Source organism: Anas acuta, chromosome 8 (genome assembly GCF_963932015.1).
Source record: "Anas acuta chromosome 8, bAnaAcu1.1, whole genome shotgun sequence".
Taxonomy (NCBI): domain Eukaryota; kingdom Metazoa; phylum Chordata; class Aves; order Anseriformes; family Anatidae; genus Anas; species Anas acuta.
In genome coordinates this window covers 19,918,752-19,940,487 of record NC_088986.1, presented here as the reverse complement: position 1 = coordinate 19,940,487, position 21,736 = coordinate 19,918,752, and the positions used below count along the sequence as shown (strand labels likewise).

General features: G+C 43.6%; 1 protein-coding gene and 1 long non-coding RNA gene across 16 annotated transcripts in view; one reads left to right on the top strand and one right to left on the bottom strand.

Annotated features, from left to right (window-relative positions):
• The window catches only part of RABGAP1L (RAB GTPase activating protein 1 like), a 255,581-nt gene that overhangs the window by 20,206 nt on the left and 213,639 nt on the right, over positions 1-21,736 (bottom strand). Inside the window, exon 1 of one of the 15 annotated variants that reach the window (XM_068690418.1) lies at positions 18,823-19,009. The exons of 12 other annotated variants lie outside the window; for them this stretch is intronic. Coding sequence is in view for 2 of the 3 variants with exons in the window: in XM_068690420.1 (XP_068546521.1) it covers positions 15,666-15,776 (111 nt within the window). In the remaining variant the exon portion in view is untranslated. Of the gene's footprint in view, positions 1-15,665; positions 17,017-18,822; positions 19,010-21,736 lie in introns of those variants that run through there. 2 more of the 15 variants (XM_068690420.1, XM_068690417.1) reach the window with 2 other exon arrangements.
• LOC137860311 (uncharacterized) lies at positions 17,296-18,898 on the top strand. The gene is made up of 4 exons (XR_011098827.1): positions 17,296-17,483; positions 17,577-17,622; positions 17,764-17,866; positions 18,765-18,898. It is a non-coding gene; the product is annotated as an uncharacterized lncRNA (long non-coding RNA).

Sequence of the window (21,736 nt, the reverse complement as noted above, 5' to 3'; positions counted from 1 at the left end):
TCTTTCTGGAAAAAATAATAGACAGGTGCATGGAGCATCCAAGGAGTCACTGCAGTGAGCTGATACGCCTCAGGTGAGAAAAAAATACGTGTTTTTTAGCTGGCTCCCTGTTCAGGCAAGACTTGAAAGATCTGCTTCACCTTCCCTGGCAATCCTGCTCACTGGCAGCATGCCGAGCATCGGCATTCACTCAGCTCCAAGAGACCTCTCCCTCATTCTGCAATTTCTTTTGCTGTTTACAGGCAGTTCAGTCTGACCTTGCTGGATTAATAAATCACACATCTATGACTCCTTCCTCTGAAATGTTTTATTGCTCTAATGAAGCACGAGCACTCAGAAGAGGTAGTTATCATTATGTTCATTTGGCAGCCAAGGAAATGGAAGCAGAGATGTAAAGTGATTTCCTGAACATGCAGAAGACAGCCAGAGGCTGATCCAGATAGAAAAATCCCATTACCTGTTTTCCAATTTCCAGTATCATCAGAGTGCCACACAGGGCAGAGCATCTTTCCCACATTCCCCCTTCTCTTGCTCTCTAGCATTGCATAAAGCCTCCAAAAATACAGTCTCACCAAGTGACCAGTACAGTCAGCATTCATCTCTCTGCACACCTTCTGGTTCTGAGAAATGCACTGGGGACACACAGCCAGCGCCCAAACTGTGTGATGCTTTCCTTTCCCATTTCTGAAGTAGTCAAAAATTTGTTGTTTCCCTGGCTACATATGCACTTGGTATTTAGGAGTGATGCCAGGAACTTGCATTCCCCCAAAGATGGGGTTATGTGGCGTGCTGGTGACCAATATAGGAGATTAGGGTGCGCACCGACAGCAGCCACAGACACCCTACAGCCCCACTTCCCTTTTTCCCCCCCGTCTGTCACGTGCCTCAGCCTGCAGTGCCCCGCTCTACCCACTGCTCTAAGCTGCACTCCCCAGTACAAGTGGTGTTTGGAGGGGACAGGGCCGGCACCCCAGGACCAGCGCCCAGCCCTCACTCTGCAAGTGAGCACTGACTCCAAGTGGCTCTCACAAAACCACAGCTACATGCGCCCCTCGAGGGGATCCCAGTTACGCTTGTGCATACTTAGTTTTCTTCACATAATGGTTTAAAACAGTATTAAAAGCAAGCTAATTTTGACATGATGCTTGGTTCTCTGAGGTGTGTCCTGTGAAGATGGCAAGCTTTAAACAGAACCTCAGAAAGTGGATTAGTGGAATTAAACTGAACAGATTTCATGCATTGTCTTTGTTCACAGCTGAAGTTGCTGTCTCACTTTTCTCTAATTAATACTTCATATTTAAAAGACAAATTAGATTCAAGGAAGGATAGTCCAGCTCAGCACTTCATTAAGCCAAATTAAGACTCAAATTTAATACATGAAGAAACTGACTTGATGCTTTACTACTCAGTCATTGATGTGGATAGATGTATTATCCTTCCTTCAAAGCATGGTTGGCAAAAGGCGTGAAGAAACACCTTGCAAGATCTGGCACTGGAAATAAGATGCAGAAGTAGATAAGCAATTTATTTTTCTTTTGGGAGGATACAGTAATGAAAAAGAAAAAACAAAACCCACAGAAACATGTTGACACAACAGACTTGTCTCTTGGATTAGATTTTAAAGGGGATGAGTGGGATGTCATATATAGACATTATGCAAAACAATCAGAACAACTTTATCTCCAATGAAATATTAGCCACAAGCATAAAGTCTGAAAGGAAAAAGGCCAAATCAGAGTTTCTCACAAAATTCCATTCACACTGGGTAGTCTGCAGAAAGAAATTCTGCAGCATTCATATGGAGAATGAATGTAGGGATTAAAATCAGCTCTTTCCTAAAGAAAATGCACAAGCTGGAACACAGTTCGAAGGATTCCCGCCTCTCCTTTTGTCACTGTGCAGTGAAGGGCTTGCTGATAACAGGCTGATTTCAAACCTGCAGTGAAGCAAGTGGAACAATTTTCATCACTGTTTCTCCTTGCTGCAGCATCACTGCCAGGACCCTGACATCCACATTCTAAAACACAACCACAAATCTCATTGAACGTTGTATCACCCCAGGTTTAGGGCAACATGGTCAAAAAGTTTTTGTGAAGAAGCCTCTTATCTGATTCTGGCATTATCCTCACTGCAGCCTGGCTTTGGGCAAATTTGCAGCACAAAACCTGTGGTTCCATCGCAGTGGGTAAAGGTGAGTCTGCACTGCTGTTACTCTGCTCGTGCTCACGCATTGCCAGCAGCACGGTAAGAGCCCTGAATGTCAGATGTTACTTTGCCATCTACAGAGACAGGAAGGAGATGTTGCCTGGAATTCCTTGGAAAGGTCCACTATGCTGGAGAGATTGTCTGCTTCATGTGTACCTGTCTGGCTGCCTGCTGCAGAGCAGCATCTCTCACTACCCTGTAGTTGTAAAAAAGAACTTACAGAGATGCTCTTTTCATATCAGCAAAACAGCTTGCTCTGAAACAGCGCACCTAAGCGTGCCTTCATTGCAGGGTTGGGGGTTATTCCTTCTGTACACGATCTCCTTGGCAGTTCTGTAGGTGTAAGACCTCCTGAAGAGAGCCTTCAGGATAACACAAATCCAGGCTGAATGCTGGCTGGGGGCAAAGCAAATCAGCTTTGCTTTGAACTTTTATTTTTATTCAACTCTTTCACATCACCCCATTATTAAAATATCTCAATTGCAGCTGAGACACGCATAGAAATTTATAAAAAGAGGAAAGGCAGGTTGCAAGCTTACAGTGTACCTGCACAATTTGCTGTCATTCAAAATGGCAGTAGCCACGATCAGCAATGCTGGATGATTTCCAAAAGCAGATCCTTTTGTCAGCCTTCAGTCTCTAGCATATTTCCATTCATCTAAACCTGTGGAACCTGGCATAACAGATTATTCTGCCATGGCCCTTCTGTTTACAGATCTGCTTAGTTAGGCTCAGTTAACAGTACAGTGAACTTAGTTAAGAGTTAGCTGAGGCCAAAAAATATTCGTGAAGCTTCTTTATACAGCAATCCACCAGCAACACAGGGAAAAAGAACAAGAAATTCAGATTCCCCAGTCTGTGGCTCTGAACACCGGAGTGTACTTTGGCACTCATTGCAGTACTTGTGTTTTGGAGGCACATATATGGACTGCAGGGGAATCTGCATTAAAAAAAAAAAAAAAAAAAAAAGGCTCAAGAGAAGCACGTTATGCCTTGTGGCAGAGATTCTTCAAAATATTCACCTTCAGATTCCCAAATTAGTTTTCAGCATTCAAAAATTCCTTTGCACTTTGAGCTATGGAGGGTTTATTATCCACTTTAACACTATGTTTCATCAAAAACAAAACAACAAAAAACCCACACCCAACATCCTGAGTGCCTTAAAAGCAGCGCTTAGAAATGGCTGATTATTTTATATACTTGCAACGGATGTCTAGCTGCTCACAGACAAAAACTGCTTCCTCTCATATAGATAAGGGCTTTAGTACTGAGATGCACACGCTGAAGGGAAACAGCTACACCCGCTTTGTCAGCAAGCAACCATTTTGCATTTAAACCAGCTCTGGTCAACAGGAGTACTGTTGTGAAGGATTAAAATATTCCAAACGTTCTAGGTGGAAGAGGTCTGTACGTAGGTCATTTGTATTATCCAACATAATTTAAAGAATGTCTGAATGACGAGGTCTCTGCCACAGAAGACTATGTAAGCTAAATGGAAATCCTGATATATCCTGAGGACACGGGCTAGGAGTGGGTAGGTGGGGGAACTGATGCGCTGACCAGACATTTGGGACAAGGTCCTGCTCTCCATAAGAGTTTTCTACCAACAGCAGCAGTTTTTCCATCACAGACCTTATCTGTTGGTTTATACCTTGCAAAATAAGAGTTCTGTGTGATGTTATATGTCTTTCTTACACTTTTCAGGATAAAGCACTTGGTGCTAAAGGTTTTACTATGTATATACGTGTCTATACTTTATACACACACACACACCTCCTTGGTGACTCTGCAGAACCAGACCGTCAGCTATCCCCCATTTCGAGGTGCATTGTTCTTTGCTGTAGATCTAAGCCATGCCAATGAAAAGAAATGAGGACTGTTACGTTACGCTACATGCTGCCCTAGAAAAGCCCATGGAGAAATCCTGTCCTGTCTCAATACAGAGAAAATGGTAAAACTCAGGAAATTTGAAAAACAAAAAGTGGAATCATTTTGGCTTTTGGGAGAGAAGGGAATGCCATGGTGGTGCAGCAAAACACTCTCCGTTAGAACAGTGCTTTCCCTGGTGGTGCCCACATGGCTCACCAATAAATCCCACCTCAAAGGCATGCTGCCTGACTGAGGGTCACCGTGCCAGGTTTGTCACCTGTACACTCTAAGAGCTGACATGTCAGCCACTCCTCTCCCCCAGCCCCAAGGTGTTTTTTTCACGTTGCAGTGCCTAAAATCTCACGACTCAGATTCATGTGCAAAATACCACTACCACCTCTCTGCACTGCCCCCCACTTTTTCTGAAAGGGATGAAGTGTGACTTGAGCAGCAGTTTTCAAACTTTCTGCCATGACTCCGTCCCAGTTCAATCACTCTTGTCCTTGTCACGGCCACGTGAGAGCCTGTGGCAGCATGAAGTGTTGAACATCTGGGATGAATAAAATCTAATCCCGTGGCCAGGGCTTCTTGACACATCTCTTCACACATCACAGTAATGAAACAGAAGGGACTGGGAAGAGAAGAAGTGAAGTCTTCACCTGTGTCCCTGGGACAACAGAATCAGAAAATCAGGAAAAAGCCCACAGGAATTTTCTTGCGTGACTTCACAAGGGAACAACCTCTCCCCAGCTAGAGGAAGCAGCTGCACTGTGTTAGTGTTCCCTTTCCAGCCCCATCTGTAGGATCCTGCTGCTAACACCGATCTATCTACTGGCACACTTACGGGAAATTGCCAACGTGAGGCTAGCAACTGATCAGTAACCAGGTAAAAAATATTGCTGTTATCGAGGCTGTAAAGCCGGTCCCACTGAACAGATTTAGCCCACAGAACCAACAGCTTGCAGCTTACACGCCCTCAGCTGAATGCACCCAAAGCCTGCCACGAGGCTGGTGCAACCAGCTGTCCACAGGACACTGCTGAACTATCACATCCCATCATGCCTCCTGTCACACTGCCTGCACAGCACAGGGCTGACTGTTTAAAAAAATAATAATAATAATAATAATAAAATTATATATATAAAGTCTTCTTCCTGAGCTGGAGGATTGCAAGTGTAAGCCATATGTCCAAGAGTTAGCTGTGTTCATTGCTGAGGAACCTGCTGGTGCTCTCTGAGCATGGATTATTTTGTTAATGTTGTTTTACATCAATCGTTCTGCATCACAATATTAAGAAAATCTTACTGCTGTCACACTTACATTTGCAAGTGTCCTTAAAATCGCAGTCAGATTTCTCTGATGTGTGGTGAGGTCCTTGATGCTAAGAACACCTTTCATTACTTTTATGAATAATTCAAGCCCCCAGGTTATTAAGAGCAATTACTTTCTAGTGCATTACTCCACAAGCAGAAAATACGTACGTCTTCTTTATTACGGCTGTATCATTATACACTTGCACTCAGGGCTCCGCAGCCATTTCTGTTACATCAAATACTCTTACCTCCCTTTCAGTAATTAACACAACTTTTACCACATTTTCTCAAAAGCCATGCCTTCCTTCTACTTGCCCAACCCCATAAAAAAAAACACCGCTAAAAGCCTCAAAATAAAAACCTCATTGTTTAAAACAGCACAATAAATGAAGGCCTTTTGAAAATGCACGTCAGACACCGCCCGGTTTCCCAGGTATTGGAAACACTCAATGATGGCAGTATTTTAGGCAGATAACTAATGCTTGCCCTGCTCTGATAGCTTTACAATCCTTCATCTGCCGAGGTTTCCTCTGTGCCTTTAACAAGGCTTTTGGGTTTTGCCATATTTTGTGTATTTTTCAGCCTATATGGGACCTGCAAAGCCTCTTGTCACAGAGCCAGCAGGTCACTGGAGGCAGGCTCAGAGAGTCTGAGAGCATCAGCTGCCTGGTGACAGGCTGTGAGTGCTGCTGGAGAGCACCTCTGGGGAAGGGAGCGCACAGCACCGCTGCTCACCAGCCCTGAGAGAGACGAGGTGGGCGTAGTGAGTGGCAAACACAAGCTATAAACCCCCACACAGAAGACTTGCTCTCATCCATTGCAACTACGAAACGCTGCCAGGTTAACCCACTGCTGATGAACCGGGACTCACCACCTCACCATCCAGCAGGTGGAAGCCCAGCAGCATCTCGGCACTGGCAGCAGCAGGAGGCATGCGTCAGGCAGGAGGGGCCGAAGGCCACACATGGCCACGATACCAAGGCCAGCTGGAAACCCAGGCTGCCACCACCTCTCAAGAAAGGACTCTACGAAAGAAAAAGCTCCCACAAAGCGAAAACACCCACTTTTTCTGGAAAAGGTCAGATAACATTAGCAGCAACACCTAACTCCCACCTTTTTCACCCTCTGGTGCCATCCCCGCCTCAGCAGCATGGCCCCATTTTCTTTTTGAGCTCTCCGTCCCAGGCCTGCCTCTTCCATCTCCCCTTCCTCTTGGCAGGGAAAGACCCAGGCACCCAGCTGGTGGGTAACTGAACTCCGTGCTGCCTCAACAGCTCTGACAGCTCAGCCTGGACCATCTGTGTGTGCTTGGTGTTGCCTACACGCTCTTGTGGCACCCGGGGTAAAGGCTGAACAAACTCCCTAACGCTGCAACTCGCAGCACCTTGTGACTCGGCAGGGATTGCCAGAACCACGGCGCTTTGTGCATATGCTGAACTCTGCCTTGACTTACCTAATATGCTACTCTGAAATCAAACCATTGGGATTTTTCTTAGCACAAAAGACAGCCTACAGCTTCACAACAACATGACCAGCATAACCAGCACTCCAGGTCTTTTTTTTTTTTGCACTAAGTTCATGTTTACACAGCTATAAGGAAGCAGAAAAACAAAGATGTGCATACAACGGCGCATGAAAGCGCAAACACCAGGGTAAGAGAAACTGGAATGTACATCCAGAGACAAGGTCGGGAGTTAAATGTGTCAAATTCTCCCGAGAACGGGTTTCAAAGAGTGACAACAGTTGTAGATAACGAACACAGAATATTTTAACTAATACATTCACCTGTATGAACCTTTTATTCACATTCTAATAATTAAAAAATTAGGCTTTATAAAGAGATGAATTTCATTTTTATCTAGTTTCAGCACTCCTTTCAAATTGGATTAACCTCATGGAGGTATTAACAGAAAATGGATAAACGTGTACTCTGCATCTCTTAAGACTGCACACACAAGTTTGGGTTTTGTGTGTGGCTTTAAGTAAGCAGCAATGTATTACATTAATGGCAACCTACAGAAGTGAGAAGTGAGGTAAGAACACTGGAGGGCTGAACTTCAGGAGCTTCCAACCTTTATTCTGACTTCACTTTCTCATCTTATGATGGCTCCTGTATCTAAGAGATTTGAAGTGGCCGTACCAATCTTACCTGACCTATCTCACCTGTGGGGAGAGAAGCAAATTGCATGCTGCCTCACATAGGACTTCTGATAAGCTGTTACTTTACTTCTGTATTTCAATTATGAAATGTGGCCTAGTACAAAGTAGCTCGCCACCTACACTTCTTCAGTTGCAGACATTTATACTGATACCCAACACATTCCAGGTCAATGAACCTAAAGGCTTAGTGAACGGATCATGTCTGGAAACTTATTTTACTTCTCCCAAATGTGCTTGTAACAGTGGTGGAGTTTACAGAGTACCTAGAAAGCCTGTATCAATTTTCCTGGAATTATTTCTGAGAAGAAAATGAGGAAGCTCCAAAATACTGAAATATCCCACTCTTAAGTGCTTAATCAGAAAGATTGTTTGATTAAATCCTTCTTGATCCAATTACTATATGAGGACAGCAAGAAGAAGCACATTTAATCATGAAGAAAAGAAGACATGAATGGAAAATAATACAGGTTATTGAACAGGAAAAAAGTGACAAAAAATGTGACAAAAAAATGTTAAAAGCAGAACATAAAAAGTTTCAAGTTCAGCCTAATGAAGGCCAATACAGAATTTATTCTACAGCATATTGGAAACAATAGGATTCCTCTGCTGTTCACATACATTAATAGAGCTCAAAAATATTATGCAGAAGAGTCAGAAGTGTCCAGAAAATAGCGCTACTGTGTTGGAAACCAGGCTGTACAGTTTCAGGCAGTAGAGAAGTACTGACAAAACTAGCAGAGGAGGTCTCTGGCCCACTGATGTTCATTTTTAGTAAATCCTTGAACACAGCAGAGATTCACTTAGACTAAAAGAGAATTCTGTTATTACCAGTATTTGCAAGGCACAAATCAAATCACCTGGATCACTTCAGTTGGTTAGCTGAAACCCAGAAAACCACACACCCCAGCTCTGATAAGCTGATAAGGATCCAGCTGATAACTGGCACAGGAATGTGGCCGGTTCCACATCAATGTGATTTTGTGAAGTGGAGATACCGTTCTATTTTTTTCCTCTAATAAAAGTAACTTTACAGCTTTACTGGGCTTTTCTAGCACTGGGTTCACTACCACATGACAGATTGAAAAAACAAAACAAAACAAAGTAACAAAAAACGGAAGAGTATATAATAGCATGAATTTAAAAGCTTAGGAGATGGGTCAAAACCAAACAACAGAACACCATTACCAAAGGCAATTGCTACTCAGTGACATTTTTCATGTTTGGTTAATGATATTCAAAAGTGTTTCTTCTGGGACTCGTAAAGATCTGGCTCTGTCAGATGTTACATCAGTGACCTGGAAGTGAAAAATCCAATCCTGTTGATGAAATCTGCAGATGACACGTGGCTAGGAAGAGCAGAACAGAACAAGAGGACCAGAAAACTGCAGGGATGTGTCTGAATTGCTGTCAAATAGCTCACTTCAGCAAAGCACTTCACTGTGGTGACCCCGGAGCAGCAGGCCTCCCCTCCAATCCCAGGGTGAGTCCCAGCAGAGCCCCCCCTTGCACTGCGTCACCCCACAAACCCTTTTGCTCTCTGAGACCAGGGGCAGCCAAACGGGAGGCCCAGGGTATGAGAACAGCCTGCCATCCACTGGACAGGGCCGGGCTCCTCCTCCACTACTCGGTGACAAGCTGACCAAAATAATCCTTCCAAAGTAACTTTATTATTATTATTATTTAATAGCAATGATTCCATCACTACCCCAAAAGCTGGTGGTTCGGCACCTCTCAGGAAGCAATACAGCACGGTGCGGGACTGGGACCAAAAACTAGGGTAGAGAGAAGGGTGGGAAATAATAAACCTTTTTTGCAACAAAGGAAATCTAATCCCACCTTCAGTGCAAGGCTGCAACAGAGGCCGGGGGAACCCTGTGGTGCACAAGGACAGGAAAAATGAAGTGGCCAGGGAAGAAGTTTTAACCCTAAATCACCACTGAGGCCAACACTACATCTAGTTTTTGTGATATGCACTTGAGGGGAGGGGGGAAAAGCACGAAGAGGACACAGAGCAAAGTCACCAAGCTGCTGCGTGCACTTGGTAAATGCCCCACAGCAGGAGGGGCAGGAGCTCGAGCCCCTCAGATTGTAGAGGGCACAGAGCTGAGCTGGTCGCAGCAGGTAAGTACCTTCGTAGGGATAAAATACAGAGTAGTACAGGAAGCCTCATTCTGAGGCAAAAACACATGCCAGAGCCAAGATGGGAAGCTGAAACTTGAATAGATCTCAGTGAGGAATCAGAAACATAATTTTCAACGGGGAGAGATTAACAGACTGCCATGGAAATGATACCTCTCATACCTCCTCTTACACTCAACGAGCTAGATGATTTTTCCAGAGGAAGTACTTTACTCACATTTTAATGCTTTTGGGTTTAAGAGTGTTATTGGAATGGAACTAAATGAAAGAGATGGAGCTTAGATGATCCAAGGATGAAGACCAGTCTAGCCTTGACCTCTGTGAAGCAGCAGGCAGGATGAACCACCCCTCTCATTTGCAAGCAATTGAACCTCAGTGACAACCAAGGACTACTCAACCACGCTGCAAGATGTGGGTTGTACCACAGAGCACCAAGAAGAAAGAGGAAACCCTCAGAGGAACAAGAAGGGACCCAGCAGAGCTGCCAGCCAGCGGCACAGCAGGGAGCTGGCTGCTTTCTGCCCCTGCACCAAGGGCTGCGGCTTCACCTCTGTCCACTTCTGCCCTGCAGCAGTAATGCACAGCTGCCAAGACATTTCGGTGCCACAAGCTGGAGGACCAGGATGGCAGAAAGCAAATGGGATGCAATGTAAAAACAAGCAGCCCGAGGTATTTTAGCACCAATTACTCATTTCCATGTTTAATGAGTGAAGAAGGTCAGCTAGGCAGGAAGAAGAGTCAAACTCCACGCCAGCTGCACAGTACCGTGCCGTAAAACATACGCTGCTCCACTGTTTATAAGACGCACATTTAGGGCTGGATTTATGTACATTAAACAAGCACTTTGAGTGTTATCAGCCAAGTGCCTGCTCCATAATTAAGGCTGTGTTATTAACAGCAGAAAGGACCAGGAGCTTCCCCATTGCAGGGAGGTTAATGCCTCTCTGGCCTAAAAGGATTTCACATACAGGTGTTTCACGCTGTCGCTGTGGAAGCTGTGCCCATTTTCCTAATTATGCTGGAATTTTAAAGTTTAAAACACAGGAAACAAGGCATTTTATTTTAAACGTGCTTAGTTTTAGCATCCGAAGGCATCAATCAAGTCTTGATGAGAAAAAAAGTTGCTAGCCAACTAATATTCATTAGTCACGCTGTCAAATCTGAAGTAAGAGTTACCAAGCAAACCACAGGCTGACACTACTGCCCATTTCATCAGCTTCACACGAGCAGTTTCTTTACCCATTTCAAATCCTGATGAGCTTCAGGGGAAGAAGATAACATTGGAGAGCTGACTCCTTAAAGCATAATAGGTTGTATGTATTATTTTATAAATAAAAATTCAGATGATATTTGTTGTCTTTATTACTTCACATAAACAAGCCTCATTTGACTTTTTGGGAGACTGAAGATTTGTACTGGTAGAAGAAACTGCATCAAAGATATAGAAACCACAAGGATGACAGGTTATGAGTGAAACACACAAAAGTTTTAAAAGTCCATGGATTTTTAAAGGGAACATAGCTGAGTGCTGCTATCATAGAGGACAAGGGACTTGAATGATCAAGAGAAGGGAAAGACAAAAATGATTAGATGTTTCTTTTTTTCTTCTGGGATTACCTGATTATAACAAACTGTTATTGTATTTCTTATTTATATATATATATATATATATATATATATATATATATAAAAATATATATATATATATTTATATTTATATATTTATATATTATATTTTTATATAATATATATTTTATATATTTTATATATATATATAAATATATATATATATTTATATATATATAAATATATATTTTTATAATATATATTTATTTATTTATATATATATATATATATAAAAGAAAAATTATGCTTCTCCAAAGACAAGGCGAGAGGATTAGGGCAGAATCTGACCCTGCCCTATGGAGGAGCAGGGGCAGAGACAAGAGCTCCTACAGAGCTCCTGAGAGCTGGATCCCTGCTTCTTTTGGGAAGGGAAAAGAGAAAGGAAGGATAATGGGAAGGGCACGGATGAGGATTAAATCTGCTGGAAAGAGCCAGTCCTAGTAACAGTGACCACCCAAACTCTTTTTCTTCTTTTGGCAGCAGCAACAGCAGCAAGCTGGGGATAATACCACCCACAGAAATGTAGTTCTCATGTGCTGGCAGCTCCTCCTAACTGCGAGACCCCACAGGATACGACAGAATTACAAACTTACAAATGGAGATTGGAAGGGCTTTCCACTGGGCATGTGGTCCAGCCTCCTGCTTAGGCAGGACTAGCTTGAATTACTGAAAGCTTCAATCATTGAAAGCTTCTAGCATGAGCTCAATTATTGAGCCTCCAAGGATGGAGATGCTGGGGGCTCCCCCAGCAGAATTGCTTTCCCTTATATTAAACCAGAATTTGCTTTGCTGCCAATCATGACCATTCCTCTTGCATTTTCATTGTGAATCTCTGAGAAGAGTCTGTAGCTCCCTGCCGAACTCGCTCTGGTTGGGAATATCCCTTTCTGTCAGCAGCTCTCAATGGGTTTCAGTACTTGAGATGCACCCTTGTGGTTCTGCCACCTGAAAACCAAGTTTCTGCCAGCTGAAAATGAGGGCTCGTCCTCTGTTAGTGGCTAGGCCTGAAGATGTTAAACAGCACCAACCCTCAGCATTGAGCCCACTGGCAACCCCAAAACCAATTTTTAGCCAGGTGCCAGGGGTCCGGCCACAGACCCCTGCACCCTGGGCATTGACCAGGCCCCTCAGCTCTCCACCCGCTGTGCCGTGAACCTGTCCCCTCTCACCTCCTCAGTTTGCCTCCACTGCCTCTATGGGAAACAGAGAAATCATTGTGGCAGGGTCTGCTGGTGTCTAACCACAAAGGATTTCTGTAAAATGCCTGATAATCCCCCTAAACAGAGGGGCAAGGCAGGCAGGCAAATGAGAATACAACGAAGCTTTCCAGAAGAATGTCCTTCAACCCTGGATTAAGAGGATTATACCACTTAGCACAGCACATTTGTAACTCCTCGGATCCAAGTTTTCTGCAGATAAATTGAGAATTTAAATTCCCTAGAGGAAAGCTACTCAGTTCTTGCACAAAGTAACACAGCAGTCAACTTACATGCTTCTTTGCACTTCTGTGCAATGTAGCCTCAGAGTAACATAAAGAAATGTTCCCTCAAGGACATAGCAAACTAAGGGAAGGTTATCCTGATCCCACACTTACTGACACCATTTGTCTGATTCCATGTGCTTCCTTCTCGCCATAGCCAGCTGCCCCTCCTCGAGACCATATCATGATGGTTAACAGTGCAAACTCCTTTTGCACAGGTGCAAGTGATTACCTAAGATGCAAACCGGCAGAGAGCAAGACTACAGAGCAAATACCCCAGGTGCCACGGTCACACTGCAACAGGACTAGGTTTATGAAAAGATACCTTACAGGACTGCTGTCACACAGTGTAGCTTTGGGGCATGTCTAACAAAACTTTATCTCAGATCACCTACCTTTATGGCATCCTCTGTTTTAAATTATTTTTCATTATTCCCCCAAAACACTGAAATTGAATTAATACCACCCGGAGTTAATTGCCATTGAAACACACAGCAAATACCTGCTGGTACCGTACAAGGTTTGTTACAGAGAGCAAGTACTCCCACTAACTTGTCTGGTATTGCATTGAAAGCAACGCTAAAAGCACCGCTACATTTCCCACTGAAATGCTCCCATTTTCCATTTGGAAATACGACTGGAATCATATTTTAACTTTTATCTGCAGCCAGAAAAGCATACTAGAAACACCTTGAAAAATAGCAAAGCCTTGATTTTGCAAACAAACAGATGAATCCCCAAGTACAAAAACACTTATGATGGTAAAAAAACTCTCAGAATAAAGGAAAACTCTGCAAATTCGTTCTGCAGAACCTTGCTTTACGGACAGTACGTACTTTGGCGCAATCTGGTAAAGCGACCAGGACAGAGTCAGTAGGATTTGCCCCAACATATCCCCACTTGTCCCATGATTAAACGTAGCAACAGAGAACCGAAAGAAACTTTCTGAGTCATGCCATAGTAGCACAGGCTCCCACGCATCCTTTAATCCTATCACCATTTTGTTGAGCTTCATCTTAAACCTACTTAGGTTGACTGCACCACTGTTAGCATATCTTAAATATTTCAAAAACAATTTTAAAGAGCAGATATTTCCTATGTAAATCCTGAAAAAAAAAAAAACAACCACCTTCACTTAGTGACTGGCAGCATAATGCACTGAAACATGTTAATGCTCCTTAATTCAGGGGAGCAACAGAGCTGCTAAGAACACACACTTGCAGGAAAGTCAGCCACTCATCTTATCAAAAACATTAATAATGATACTTTTTCCTCTCATAATATTTGTTTGCTAGGAGGTAAGCAGTTACTTCACTGAGAAATCACTAAAAAAAAAAAAAAAGTTATTTCATCACCTCTTCAGCAGGGCGAGCACCTGGAGGAGCTGTTACGTGGCACTCCTGACCCAGGGCAATCCACGCACCCCGAGCCAGGTCCATAAGGCACCATCCTTTGTTTCTGCTCCGAAGCCATAGAGCACAGAGGCCACCACTGAAGCCATCTAAGCAGCACTTTTCCAAGATCTAAATTATCGGGTAAGCCACCCATGACGTGCTTCCTTACCGCACGGACTCTTATCTAACCAACTAGGGTTGGCCCCAGAGCACAGCAGCACGTCAGCTCACCCAGGAGACCCCAGCACAGCAGGCAGTCCCTGGTACACTGGCTAAGATAAAAGCTACGTGGAGCCTGGTCTCTAACCAAGGCACGTGGAAGCACACAGCTTGTCTGGATTGCCATGCTGATTAGCTACGTACTGATAGCCAGCTGCTCCAGCATGCCTCACGTCCAGGTGAGACAGCGAAGGGCATCCCAACCAAAGGGACCGGACAAACCCTTGTTCAGGTGTGAGGGTCTGGGGGAGATGCAGAAGATGAATTCATGCACAGGCAGAAAAACCCCAAGCAGGAAATACACGTAGGGAGGTTTTACACAGTGTGGCAAGAAAGCCAAATTATTCTCTTCTGAGAGCACCTCCTTTGTTGCAGTTTAACGAACCACCTCAGGTAGCTTTAAGATGTACTTAGTGCGTGGATACCTTCACAGACCAAAATCTGCAAACACAAATGCTTAATTGGATTGCTAAATAATTAGCCTGGTTTGTATTCACAGTGAAATTTGAACAGTATCTGCTTTCAAGCTAGGCTCCACATCTAGACATTCATATATTTTCAAAGCCTTCTTTCAACTCATTCTAGGTTGATTGACTCACACAGGGGCTCAGCTGTATGATTTGAGACCAAAGATGAAGTTTGGCACCAAATTTCAGAGTTCAAACCAGCGACTTCAGTGCAGCTCCCTAGAAGAGCTGGGATCTCCATGGGGGCAGCAGACACTCTCACTGCATGGAACTTACACAAATACGCTACTTATGAAAAAAGCAAGAGACAATTTGACTAAGAAGTTCCTACAGGTACTTAAGTTGATTTCAGAATATCATAGGAAAGCGTTAAATCATCCTCAGAGATTCAGTGACTGACAGTGACCTATATCACTGACCCCAGGCCTGAATCTTTAACTGACGTGCTCAGACACAGGAAGAGCTTACAGCATTTAGTGCCAATTCCACTGTTGGAAGAGTTCAGTTTATTTCAGTAGGATTTCCAAAATATTACTTCAATTATTTTGCTACTAAGCAGGTTGTCCTCTTCTAAACTTAGCAACCCAGAAAGATATTATTTTAATAATCTTATAATCTTATCTCCACTGAAATAAAGGGTTAATTTTAATTCTGTTGATAAAAGTAAATTGCTGAAAAGGTAATAAAAGAGAAAAAATAGATAAATAATACATAGTTTTCAGCAGAAGAACTGAACCACTGTAAAGAGTATAACCTTAAGCACTACTGACAAAGGAGCAAGAGGAACACCTACCACAGATTTGGGTTTGCTGACTGCCACCAGATTGGCTAGAAAGTCTTCATCACACAGCTGGCTAAAAACATGGGCATCGTAAGCCACCATTATGGAGATCTCTTCCATCATTTTGCCGGCAAGCTGCCGTTAGCAGCGAGAGCAGGTTCACGATCCGAGCCTGAACCTTGGCTCAGTTCTTTGTCAGTTGTTCACACCCACCTGAAGAAGCTAACGAGGAAGGAGTGTCACAAGAGAAAATATGACCTAGCAAACCAGCTCCCACACAGGCTTCCCTCTCGAGGGTGCCTTACAGGGAGGGTGCTTTACAGGAAGCGCGTATGAAACACCTGCTCATATTCTCAACAGCCCACTTGCAAAAGCATCTCCTGAAGTTTGAAAAAATCCCAGCAAGTAGTTTAAGTTCCAGTATTAGGCTGCAGGTGAAAAAGCAGTAGCCAAACCAGATCAGAATTAATCAAGAAATGATCCACCAGCACTTGGCAGCAGAACTGGAATCCCTTCTGTTGTTCTCAAACTTGGTAACGATAGTTTTTTCTTTATACCTAGCTTTCCTCCAGAGAAAGCTGATATTCTTGTTCAGCAGAGGTTTGCTTCCCAGGGAATTAGTTCTTTTGGCTTGTTTGTAAGTTCACAGAGAACAGTGTTATGATGATTTCTTTCAAACGTTCCCTGGAGATTTCCATGAGTTTCTAAATCTCTCCTTTGAAACTCTGAAGAAACATTCACCTTCTCTTGTAGGCAGAGCTGAACTGTGTTTTGTGCCACTTGGTTCCTTGCTTTTCACAGGAAGATGATGGTCTCAAGTCACAACCCCCCCACAAAAGAGTCCTTCAGTTTCCATTCATAACACAGTAAAACAGTTGTGCAAAGCGCAAATGAAATACGTAAAATCTTCCTTGAATCAGCTTGAACCTCCACAATTGAAATAAAACCAATTTATCCAATTGAAAATATTCACAGCAGAAGGTTTTTAACCTGAATCCAGGACTGCTTTGCTTTCAGTTAAGCAATATGCTATCTTGTCTCAGAGCCCTAAGCAGCAAAGTTGTCTTTCAAATTACTTCTGACTTGCCAGTTCACTTATTGTAACATCTGACACAGAGAAAAAGCTAGTGTGAGGAAAAAAATGTGGAAAAAAAAAATAAAAATCAATATTCTCAAAGCTATAAGTGAAAATCTAGAAAATAATAAATAGTTTGGAAAGCAAAACAAACACACATCCCCAGAAGAAACTCTTCTCAGGATACTTTGGCAAGGTAAAACTTCTAACTAAGCCAGCACTTTTGCTTAGATTCCTCTGCTACATTCTCCTCTCTGTAAGCCTTTTGTTCTTCCTGGAAAAAAATATATATATAAAAATTGTACCTGCTCGAGAAGCATAAATCACTTCAGATGTGCATTTGTCCCAAAAAAAGAGTATGTGCTGGGTGCTGCAAACCTGGTAGAAGTATCCAGTTCAACTTGCCGGTAGCAGATGTTTAGGCTCTTGCTTTCCAGAGTGAGCAGGGCAAGATGCACCTCACTGCTCTCTTTTTCCTGTGCTCTTGAAGTATCCTTGTCAAAGATTACATGGATGTCTAAGTAGAACCAGGTGCTATTTGCATTTGAATAGGAAATTTGAGCAACAGCTGTAGCGTTCAGGATTAAAAACCCAACATGTATTTCACTTAAATAGGGGGAGAAATTACATGTTATTGCTAGGAAACAGAGAGAATTCTAATAGGCTTATAGCAAACAAAAATGCAGTACTTGAGGTTAAATCCTGGAGTCTAAAGCAGCTTCTGATCATGCTTAACCCTTGCAGGATGAAGAAAGGTATTTTTTCCTTGAAATGCCTCTATAATTTTTTTTTAAAAATCTTTATCCTTCTTCAAAGGCTTACAGAGTTTTTCCAATTATTTCCCGCAGCAGGGACACTTCAGATTCAGATCCTGAAGCAACATCCAGCTCAGAGGTTTGCTCTTTGTGTCACCTATAAAAAAAAATCATACCTGATATGCTAAAATCTGCTCATGTTTTCAGAAGTACTTTAAATGACCGCTTCCTCTGGCTTCATCACCCTTGTGTGTTTTTTTTTTCTTTTCTGTTTTTGTAGGAGAAGTTGAAAGTGTAATGCTCCAAGGCGCTGCTCCTCGGCTCGCCCAGGCAGGAGCACGGGTGCCTACGCGGCGCGCTGACAAAGGCACCTGTTGTGAGAGGTAAAGAAAATAACTTCCCACAGTGCCCCCGCCTCGCTGGCAATCGCTCAGAGGCTCTGAGCACGGCCTGAGATTACATTTGAATAGTCATGTATGCACAGGGGAGAGAGCGCGCAGTGTAACAACAAACACTGCCATGTTAATGAGGGACCAATTTAATTCTGCAATAAGGGCAGGAGGTGGGGAATGCAAATTATCAGACGTGCTCGGCAGCTGCAGCTACTCAGATCCCTCTGCTGATTTAGAGAACAGGCATTTTTATTTGTAAGGAATTAAGAGCCCGAATCTCTATTTCCTTTTTTCACCTTCAACAGAAGGGGTTTGATGACTTAACAGAGCTCGATCTACAGGCTTCTAATGTACCATTGCCTGAGTAATTCTCACATATCTCCTTAACAGAGGGCTGACAATTTTGGCATGTTCTAACTAGCAATCACAGGAACTAACAACTGATTTTGGATGTTGGCTAATGCGTATCTTCACTTTAAAAAGGATGTTTTTCAGCTGTTATTTCAAGCTAGGATGGCTGAGCTGCCTCCAGATCTCTGTGAACCTGCAGTTTGCATTCACGTTAACAGTCTGTGCTACATTCAACATGAAACAGAGCACAAAATTTTAATAAGTATTTCAATACGGTTAGACTAAAACTTGTGAGCTAAGCTGGTGGAAGCAGCAAACACTGGAAAGGAAAAGGCAGCAAGCATGGAGATACCCGTGACTACCTCCCCAGGCCACACCATGCATTCTTGCCAGAATTTCAATACAGTCACCCCCACCCCTCCCCAAATATTTCAGACTACTGAACTGATGAATAATCTGTCAAAAAACTACAAAAACCACATAGTGCAGCTTTGAATCAAATAGCACTTCTCTGTGTAACACCAGCTCTACCTTGCAGCTGCCTTCCCCAAGGAGCAAGAGCACAGTCCCTCACGCGACATATTTTGAAAGCATACCTCCAAAGCAGCAATTTTTGGAGAAACGGTTCACCCGAGCAGTCAAGATGACGGAGGAGAGCTCGCAGAAGGACAGGTGAGCCGCAGATAACCTTTAACTAATTAAGGTAAGTAGCCCTAATTACATTTGTTGGGATTTCTGTGCTGGTGGATAACAGAGGTGAATGGAAAATTCCTGAATTGAGCAAACCAGCTAGCTTAGCAAAGCAAAACCTGCTCACTCCCAAGATAAATTCACTCTCACTCCACCCCCAGGAATGTCTTACTGCTAGCTGACAGGGACGGGATCTTCTGATAGACGGGAAAGCGTTACTTAGGTGAGGTATGTGCTGTTTCTGGCTAAGCACTCATTACTGCCGCTGTGCTTCTGAAATGTCACTTGCTTCCATTTGCTTTTCTTGTATTAATGACGCTGGGAAGTTTACAGCAGCCTTCAGATAAGGAAACATAACACTCCTTTCATAGCACTTGAAATGGCATTTGGCAGCATTCAGGGTAAGCTTACAGGGTGTTTTTTTCACCCAAATGGGAATGAAAAATGATAGTATCAAGCTCTCTCGGTACCTCCCTTACCCAGCAGTGACCAGTATCAACTGTTTCCAACACAACCAGCAGTGAAAAAGACTTCATACAGAGTCAAACACTGTGAATCCCAAAATGAAGCCACCTTCTCTCCTCACCCAAGGAGGGCCAGCTGACCATCGGAGCACAGCGAACACCCCAGCTTTTCAGCATGCATGGAAGTTACCCGTGGTCCCACCTGAAGCCCCCTTGTCACAGCTGATCAAGCACAGGTCGCGTTGCTGCCCCCGACAAGTCTCTGCTGTGCCCATCTAGCAACCAGATGAAACCTCTGTGTTGGGACACAAGGTGGGGAGCAGCTGCCTGCCCTCCACAAGGGTGGCAATCCCCTGGATTAAGCAGCAAATCGCCTACTATTGTGCTGTGTAGCCCTCAGGAATGCTACAATTTTATTCATAACTCTGTTCTGGTTTTAGACATCAGGAATATCTCTAGGGGTGCTTTTGGATTCAAAGTGAGCTCTGAATACTAAGCCATTGCTCACGGAGAATGCTCTATGCCAGTTGATAAAAGCAGCCAGCAGGTTCAGGCTGATCAGGCTGGTTCAGCAATCGCATCTCCAAGTTTTATTTTTATTATTTAAAATGTCAAATAGCATGGCCTATTTTTTTTCCCAAGTAAGTGGGTGTGTGCACCTGTGTTTCTCCTAAAATAATCCTCCCAACGTGTGGAAAAATCTGGGCTCGACGTGCTTTAGCACATGTACTTCCACGGGTAAACCCGCAGCATTCGCAGCCATGCCACATTCTTAGGATACGAAAGCGTGTAGAACTGTAACCTCATTTTCACAGAGTGAATATCCTCCCTCCAGCGGTGGCAGAGGTCAGCAGGGCTGCAATTGCTGAGGCAAGGGCTTTTCCACCCAGCCGGTGACACTGCCGCGCTCTCCCCCTCCGTGTAAACGTGTGGCCTGCTGCACACGTAGGAAAAGGGGCAAGGCCTTTGGTTCTTCCGTTATGTTGCCAGCTCTGCCTTCTGCATTATCAGCTGGGAGCACAGATAATAAAGGATGCTGGTACCATCTCCCTCGTCTGCTTCAGTTGTACAGGAAAGAAAACTCACTGTAAAAGAGGCAGGGACCTTTACAAAATTAGGATTGACATGAACGTAGCAGAAAATGCTCGGGTACCCTCCTTCCAGCCTTTCCCAGTCACCTGTGTGCCCAACTAAACGCTCATCCTGCACCCTCCACATCTGCCACGTAGGAATTGCCTTCCCCGCAGCGCCTAACTTATCCTCAAGGCTTGGGAAAAAAAGTCCTCAAACCATCAGCCTCACCACCAAAATCACAACAGGCAGAACAAGCCAGATGACAGCCCCCCAAGCTTCTGAAGGTCACTCCCTGTGCTTTTAAAAGCATATTCTCAATTAATTCTGCTCTGTGTATTGGCTCCGTTTCTCAGAGCCTGTTCTTAATGCCTGCAATTTTAAAGGGCTTGTGTCAAGTCTGCATTTCAAGTTTGACATTTACATGAAACTACAGCTCAAACTACAGCTAAACAAGGGTGTGAAGCTGGCTAAAACAAACCCACCCATCTGATTTCTAAAAATTATATGAACTTGAAAAAGATTAAAAAGCAGCATAACTGGATGCCAGACTACAGGTACATACTCGCTATTAGTCAGCTCAGTCCATGACAGAATATTCTGCAGCCTTTTAAATTAACTTACGACTCTCTTTTTAATTTTAATTAAATTCATATTTTTAAATTCACATTTTTGATTTGTTTCCATGTTTCTTTTCTGTGCTGCCACCGTCACTTTTTAAGGGCACCAGCAGTGATTTCCTCTCTTCAGCTAAGTTTTCCTCAGATGCCAGCTATCTGGCAAAACCACCTCTCTTCCTGAACTTCTTTCTCATCTGCCAAAAGCTTGTATGGGAGTTGGGGTGACTTTTGGCTTGTGTTTTTCAGAGGCAAAGCCAGCATAGGGCTCTCACCTGGCCTAATTCCTGCTGTGGTTTATTGTGTGGCCCCACGAAGAGCTGCGGTGTCATGGGAGGTGAAGGCAGCAGGGCGCAGCACATGCAATGCACCAGAGCAGCTTTTGCTACCAAGTAAAAGTCACGCTGAAGCTTACTGTAAGCTTTTTGGAAGTCTTTGGCTTTTGAGAAAACGGATTTTACAGCACATCCAGGGCATGCATCGAATGTAGAACCCAATACAACATAGTGAGGCTTACAACAGGTGAGCATTACTCTTTCCTAGCCATCCATTTATATTAGGAAAATAGGTGATTTATTTATTTTTTTTCTGCTTGCAGAGGCAAGAGATGCTCCTAATGAGCTTCACGACACACAAACAGCCACTCTGATCCTAAGGCACTCCTAGTG